The 8,473-nt window shown below is 39.8% G+C and overlaps 1 protein-coding gene across 1 annotated transcript in view; it reads left to right on the plus strand.

Moving 5' to 3' along the window:
* LOC117993755 (protein IWS1 homolog) overlaps positions 1-5,281 on the plus strand; it is a 31,266-nt gene extending 25,985 nt beyond the window's left edge. The window contains exons 10-14 of the mRNA XM_069507337.1: positions 1,289-1,456; positions 2,092-2,254; positions 2,697-2,802; positions 2,884-2,995; positions 4,677-5,281. Of these exons, the coding sequence (XP_069363438.1) occupies positions 1,289-1,456; positions 2,092-2,254; positions 2,697-2,802; positions 2,884-2,995; positions 4,677-4,802 (675 nt within the window). The 3' untranslated portion in view covers positions 4,803-5,281. The remainder of the gene's footprint in view (positions 1-1,288; positions 1,457-2,091; positions 2,255-2,696; positions 2,803-2,883; positions 2,996-4,676) is intronic.
* Positions 5,282-8,473: the final 3,192 nt, after the last annotated feature.

Raw genomic sequence — 8,473 nt, forward strand, 5'->3', positions numbered from 1 at the left:
AATTGATAAAACACGTTTTATAATACATAACTATCTCGGTCTTATACTAGATTCTAAATTAACATGGCGAGCTCATTTAGATTATCTGCAGTCAAAAATCACATCGTTGACTGGAGCTCTGCGTAAATCTGCACGATGTATACCGCATAAAGTCCGAAGTATCATTTATAACTCACTAGCCAAGCCTTTACTAGAATACTTAATAGAGATTTGGGGATGTGCATATAAAACTAATTTAAAGGATCTTCAAATATCACAAAACAAATTGTTAAAAGTTTTATTCCAACTAGACTATCGCTTCCCGACCAAAGAATTATATAAGAAAACTGATCAACTATCTATTAGTCAATTATACAAATACAAAACATGCATACTAGTTAGAAAAATACTCTTAGAGTCCGTACATACACAAATCACTTTTAAGACAAAATCTCATAAACATGGTACACGAAACAAACATAAACTACAATTAACTAAAGCTAGGACTAATTGTGGGGTGAAAACTATACAGTTTGAGGGAGTACTACTATATAATAACTTGCCGAAAGACATTTTTAACGAAAAATCTTTTCCAAAATTTAAAGAAAAATAAAAAAAATATTGTCAAACACTATAGTTTTAAATATATAGGTACTAGTTTTATTATTGTATAAATTCACCGTATCATAAATAATGTTTTCTTCTATATTTAAGTTTAAAATTGTTCTCATGTAAGTGAACTTTTGTTCTTTTTGAGAAAAATAAAGTTTTTAAACCTAACTATAATTATATTATGGAGATACCGATTCCATCACAGCTTCCCACAATCCACAGAAGTGTGGGGAGTTCGGAGTTATTCCCCGCTTCCCACAATCCACCAAAGTGTGGGGAGTTCGGAGTAAAAGTGCGATTTCGTTTACTATTTGTTCCTTTCTGTGATCTGCTGTTTTCAAACATACCATTATAATTATTTCGGTGCTCTGATAAAGTAGACGCGCAATGACTTAGAAGTGAATACAATGGCCGCATGGAGATGCCGGCCGTCTAGAATCTAGATGTTGCCACAAAGCACAGCCCAAGATAACCGATCCTTAAATAAACAGTTAGTAATGCAATTAGTAAAATCTTTGGCAAACTATTTGACTTAGACAGTTTTGAAATTTTTTTTTAACTTTTCAATAAAAAATGCGCTGAGACAAAGTAAAGTTCGTTTCCAGTCATGTTTAGGATTGAGATCTTCGCGAGCTGCCGACTGTCGGGCGGCTCAGTGTTGCCAAGTTACAGTGTACGAGCGCGTGTGTGCTGGCAGGTGTCGATGCTGAAGCGCGCCATGTCGCAGCTCATCAAGAAGGACCTGCAGCTCGCGTTCCTCGAGCACAACGTGCTGAACGTGCTGTGCGACTGGCTCGCGCCCATGCCCAACCGCGCGCTGCCCTGCCTGCTCATCCGCGAGAGCGTGCTCAAGCTGCTGCAGGACGTGAGTACTGGCTGTCCTTGTCCCGCGCTGCCCATCCGTAACGCATTGTCTACCCCTTCTACTCGCATATTCACTCTATCCATCCACGCTTTCTTTGGTCTCCTTCTCTATTGCAGTCAAGGGCTAACTTGTAATGGAATTAAAAAAAAATCTTTCTACATATGTATATTTACCATTATTCGAATGATATGATATTCTTCCCTCCGTATCGTAGCAGCCACATGTCAGTCACATCAGTCATGCAACCCCTGATCTTTCCCATACTACTTCACTGGCGCTGCTTTCCAACTTCCCCTTATATTATATTATTTCCTTCTCCTATCCTTTCTTGTCACACCACATCAATATTCGTATTTCAGTCGCATATGCACTCTTCTATTGCTCCGTCCCTTTTACCCATAAAAAGTAGCCCGTGACCATTTCCAAGTCTTTAAGTTTGGCAAAACATCAGTGGATCCGTTCACACCGTCGCGGCGCGATCGACGATCGGACATCGGACGACAGACGACAAACAAAACATCAGTGGATCCGTTCACACCGTCGCGGCGCGATCGACGATCGGACATCGGACGACAAACGACAAACAGGCACAGTTTGATTAAATGAAATGGCTTTTGAAGATGCTTGTGTTGCAGTTCCCGTCGATCGACAAGTCGCTGCTGAAGCAGTCGGGCATCGGCAAGGCGGTCATGTACCTGTACAAGCACCCCAAGGAGACCAAGTCCAACCGCGAGCGAGCCGGCCGCCTCATCTCCGAGTGGGCGCGACCCATCTTCAACCTCTCCACCGACTTCAAAGGTAACTCATCGGCAAGGCGGTCATGTACCTGTACAAGCACCCCAAGGAGACCAAGTCCAACCGCGAGCGAGCCGGCCGCCTCATCTCCGAGTGGGCGCGACCCATCTTCAACCTCTCCACCGACTTCAAAGGTTACTTGTCATTCAATGGAGCTGTACGCTAAGTTATAACGAATAACGCTAAACGATGTTAAAACTTCGTTATTTTTAACGTTTCGGTTCCGTTTCAATAGGTCAATATTTTATAACAAATAATGTTCAACGCCGTCAAAAACATTTCCATTTATTTTATAACGCGTAATGTGGTTTTAAATAAGTTTTCCTTTTCATTAGTTTTATGATATAACGTGTAACGTTATATTTAACGTTACGTTTGTTTTAACGTTAAGAAAGAAAATAAGTTAGTCAGTTTCGTGCGGTGTAATGCAGCGTGTTGTCGGCAGCCATGACGCGCGAGGAGCGGCAGGCGCGCGACGCGGCCATGGCGGGCCACAAGCGCGACGAGCCCGGCCCCTCCGCCAAGCGCGCGCGGACCGACGAGCCCGAGCGGTGAGCCATACTGAACGGTGAACTGCAGCTTTTCCTGCAGTATGTATAATTAGAGATTTTATGTGTGTCTGTCTGTGTCAGCACGCTGCGGCCGGGCGACAAGGGCTGGGTGTCGCGCGCGCGCGTGCCGGCGCCCTCCAACAAGGACTACGTGGTGCGCCCCAAGTCCACCTGCGAGCTGGACATGTCGCGCGTGAGTACCGCGCTACGCTACCGATAACGGTATCCAAATAACGTTCCAACATTATATCGTTACAAGTTCTGTTTGTACATTCGAGGTTGTAACGTGCTCAATGTTTACAAGTAACTTCTTGACATGATATTTATTGGACAACTTTTTTTCTATTCAACTTTGAAAACTTAGAAAATCCTGATAAAAGTGTCATAGTGAACAAGTACAACAAATACGCTTTTTTTGGTGTACAAACAATTGTAGTTGTAGGACAATTTTTTTTGAATATTATAGTATTTTTAAAGTAACTCTGTGAATATACTAGAGGTGTCAAATATGGTTACATTAGTATATCACAGTATTAACGTTTGTTTTAGAAAAATATTTAATATTTATAACATTAAAATAACTATATAACAAAAATAATAATTTTAATTTTTAAAAAATACAAAAAGAGTATGTATAGTAGAATTTAAATCATTATCATGACGAATAACAAATTTAATAATCGAAACAAATAAATGTACGCAGCGGTGTTAGCTCCGAACAACGCACGCGGGTTTAATAAATAACACGTTGCAGCATATCCGTATCAGATTATACACGTTACTGATATACAAATAACACCTTGCAGTCATATCCGTATCAGATTATACACGTTACTGATATACAAATAACACCTTGCAGTCATATCCGTATCAGATTATACACGTTACTGATATACAAATAACACCTTGCAGTCATATCCGTATCAGATTATACACGTTACTGATATACAAATAACACCTTGCAGTCATATCCGTATCAGATTATACACGTTACTGATATACAAATAACACCTTGCAGTCATATCCGTATCAGATTATACACGTTACTGATATACAAATAACACCTTGCAGTCATATCCGTATCAGATTATACACGTTACTGATATACAAATAACACCTTGCAGTCATATCCGTATCAGATTATACACGTTACTAATATACAAATAACACCTTGCAGTCATATCCGTATCAGATTATACACGTTACTGATATACAAATAACACCTTGCAGTCATATCCGTATCAGATTATACACGTTACTGATATACAAATAACACCTTGCAGTCATATCCGTATCAGATTATACACGTTACTGATATACAAATAACACCTTGCAGTCATATCCGTATCAGATTATACACGTTACTGATATACAAATAACACCTTGCAGTCATATCCGTATCAGATTATACACGTAACTGATATACAAATAACACCTTGCAGTCATATCCGTATCAGATTATACACGTAACTGATATAGACAAGTACGATACAATCGATTCAACTACCAACTTGCAGCGGTGTTCAACTCCACGCAATAAAAATAACGCGTACGGAACAATCGATACATTACGCATCAAATAACGTGATACAAAATAACTTTTATGCTGTAATCATTAAGGTGGAACGTTATTCCGCATAACGATATTATTAAAGATTATAATGCGTTACTGCATATGGGTACTTAGTATGTTATTATTATACTACGAAATATTAAAAAAAATTGAAAATTGAAAGAAAAGGTTATTGCTTTAAACATCGGTACGGCTCACTGATAACGGTATACACGTAACGTTCCAAAGTTTTATCGTTACAAATTTTATTTATCGATTCGAGATTATAACGTGCTCTACAAGGTAAACATTTTCTCCACAGATGAGCAAAAAGAAGATGACTCGCTACGAGAAGCAGATGAAGAAGTTCCTCGACCAGAAGCGCATGAAGGGCAGCACGCGGCGCGCCGTCGACATCTCCATCGAGGGCCGCAAGATGGCGCTCTAAACCGGCCGCCGTCATTTGACTGCGGGTGTCTCGTCCACCACGGTAGAGATTTGGTTACGTTGTAAGGAATACTTCTACGCCTCGTCGTTCGCTGTGTGATTGTATAAATGATTACTTCTAATGAATTGCTGATGGCGTAAAAGTTAATGTACTGTTAGTTGATATATCGGCATGTACATAGAGTTTACAATATGTATGTAAACAGAAACTAACGTGTCCATTCCACCACGCTCGGCTTATCTCAAGTAAATAAGTTGTATACAACGCGACAACTGTACATACGTACTATACATTTTTCTCATGCTTAAACTTTTAACTTGACTCTTTTGGTTAAACTGTTGGGCTGTGAAAAGCTAACAGACAGACAGACATATTATCGCATTTAGCGGAGCGCAGCGGATTGCAGTGGAGTGCACGAACTTGTATTATATAGTAGTGAGTGGGCGCGGAGGAGGAGGAGGAGGAGGAGGAGGAGGAGGAGGAGGAGGAGGAGGAGTTGTGATGTTGTACTTTAAGTTGTATTGATTAAGAACAATAAATGATGACTGAATATAGTTATTGTTTCATTTCATACGTCGCTTATATACACTAAAAGATCCTAGAGGCCTAGTGGCGTGCAGGTGATAGAGGCATAGAGGCACTGCTTACCCCAGTTGTTAATTTGCTACAAATCAATGCATAATATTTTTCATTATGAATTGCCAGTGAAGAGTACGTTCCTAGTGAACATATTATATTAGATACAAATTAGCACTTGACTGCAATCTCGGCACGGCATCGTACCGGAACGCTAAATCACTCGGCGGCGGTAGGTAAATAAACAACGATCCAGATAATATTATAAAAGTTAGGAAATAATTAGATTCCTACGTACCTGCACCTCTCCTCATCTCACTACGCTCTAGAGTATTCATCAGACTCAAATAAAATCGTAAGGAATCCATCTTCATTCTTCTCTGAAAGAAACTTAAATGCAAAAGGTTTGTAGAAGTAAATCAGTCGTATTGTTTGTGGGACATCACAGGACCATCATTAACCGTATTCAAAAAAGGAGGAAGTTCTCAATTCGTTCGAATCTTTGTTTTTTTATGTTATAGCTAGGATCAGGTTACGCTTTTCTACGATTGTTTTACTCGTTTTTTTTGTTATTTAATAAATAAACCATTATAATAAAATAAAACAGAAGAGTTATATTGTACGCACCAAGCTCGGGCGAAGGTTCTCAAGTTTAAAGACTAATAATATATACAAACGATACATAATAAATGCGAAAGTGTGTCTGTAGCTTTTCACAAACTACTCGTTAAAACAATTTTGAAAAAAAGGTATAGAGATCCAAGATCCTTTTTGGCCCTTTTGGCTTTTCCGCAGTCGGGTTCTAAATAAAAGAAATAAAATGACCCTAGATGCTCAAAACCCTTTATGTACGGAACCGCTCGCATTAAAAATCCTGAAAAATCATTTTAAAAAAGCATATAGTGTAACATAGCTTTAAAAGTGAACAAAACCGACACAAAGTAAATAAGTGAAGAGGAAACGACAACCAACATATCGTGTAGTCAGCATGCAAGCTATCGCGAACAAACTATAGGGTGGAAGAACGCATTTATAACTTTGTAAACTTAAGGAACAACTGCTAACCGTTAGGTTATGTTAGGTTATGTTAGGTTATGTTAGGTTATGTTAGGTTATGTTAGGTTATGTTAGGTTATGTTAGGTTATGTTAGGTTATGTTAGGTTATGTTAGGTTATGTTAGGTTATGTTAGGTTATGTTAGGTTATGTTAGGTTATGTTAGGTTATGTTAGGTTATGTTAGGTTATGTTAGGTTATGTTAGGTTATGTTAGGTTATGTTAGGTTATGTTAGGTTATGTTAGGTTATGTTAGGTTATGTTAGGTTATGTTAGGTTATGTTAGGTTATGTTAGGTTATGTTAGGTTATGTTAGGTTATGTTAGGTTATGTTAGGTTATGTTAGGTTATGTTAGGTTATGTTAGGTTATGTTAGGTTATGTTAGGTTATGTTAGGTTATGTTAGGTTATGTTAGGTTATGTTAGGTTATGTTAGGTTATGTTAGGTTATGTTAGGTTATGTTAGGTTATGTTAGGTTATGTTAGGTTATGTTAGGTTATGTTAGGTTATGTTAGGTTATGTTAGGTTATGTTATGTTAGGTTATGTTAGGTTATGTTAGGTTATGTTAGGTTATGTTTGGTTTTTTTTTTTTTTTTTTTTTTTTTTTTTTTAAGGCTAGGTTCCTCTAACGTAATTAGAGACTTTGTGTGCTCTAAATTTTTGACTCTTTCATGCTAGTTCTCGCATTTGTGCTTCTCGCACTTTCGTTCTTCATACAATTTCTTTCTTTTATACATCCTCTTTAATACTATGGGTGGGTTCCCTTCCTATGCTAGGCTTATGTTTGAAGGGTTTTTATTATTTTTTATTCATTTATTTTATAAATTCAAGGTTACAGTTTTTAACATTATACAATTATATTTTATTACATTATAGTCTTTGGTGCGATCTTATTAACAATTTTTGTCTTATTTTATATTATAATATTTTTACATTTTGTATGGCGTCAAGATTTTCATACCGGAAGGAACAGAGCCATTTAATTTTCGTCCATGTTAATTTATGTATTCAATAATACTAAACAACATTGGGCCTTACTTTTTATTTGGCTCTGTTCCTTTCGTTGACAATTCTCACTACTCTCGAGCAAAAGGACAGGAATATTTGCCTGCTTTTAGTGTTCCCGAGTATGGCGGGAATAGAGCCCCTGCACAGTTCCATTTGAATCTGCTGGAGTAGGTCCTCCCGTATTCGGCTGTGCTGCGGACAGTCGATGAGTAGATGTAAAATCGACTCATCGACAGTCTCATCGCAGACACAGCCAGGACTCTCCTTGAGCTTAAACCTGTGCAGGTACTCTGAGAACCCGCCATGCCCCGTTAGCACTTGGGTGATGATTCTGTCTACGTCCATTTTCCCTATAATCCTATACGCCACCACCGCATCAGGAAAAAATATCCTCGTAACGCCGGCCGTTTCACCGGCCCGGTATCGCCCGTTCCATTCCTCAAGCGAACGTTTTCGGATACTTCGCTTGACGAATGAAACGGGGCAGCCGTCGTAATCAAATTTGCGCTTCGACTTCAACGCCGCCTCCTTGGCCAGATGGTCGGCACGCTCGTTCCCCTCCAGTCCCGCGTGGGCTTTGATCCAGAACAAACTTATACGTTTGTTCTGTATCAAAGCGTCTCTCAGGAACCCTCGCGCTTCCACCGCAAGGGGGTGGAGAGCTTTGGGATTCTGGAGCGTCTGCAATGCCGACAAGGAGTCTGAGTAGATGCCGACCGATCCGGCCAAGTTGATTGCAGCCATCCGTGCCGCCCGGCATATCGCCAGCAGTTCCGCCTGGTACACCGTGCAGTAGGCCGGCAACGCAAGCTTGACGGTTTTGGTTTCGACGGCGCCACTCCATATGGATAGCGCTGCACCCACCTTTCCCTCAATCTTGCTGCCGTCTGTGTATATGTTGAAGTCGTGGTCGTTGTTGGCCACGAGTTGCTCTTGGTTCATCAGGCACTTGAACTCCAAGTCGATATGACCGGCGGGATGCGGCGAGCAGAAAGCCGAGGACATCCGCTCCACCTCTCGATCTCCTATC

Source organism: Maniola hyperantus, chromosome 25 (assembly GCF_902806685.2).
Source record: "Maniola hyperantus chromosome 25, iAphHyp1.2, whole genome shotgun sequence".
Lineage (NCBI taxonomy): Eukaryota > Metazoa > Arthropoda > Insecta > Lepidoptera > Nymphalidae > Maniola > Maniola hyperantus.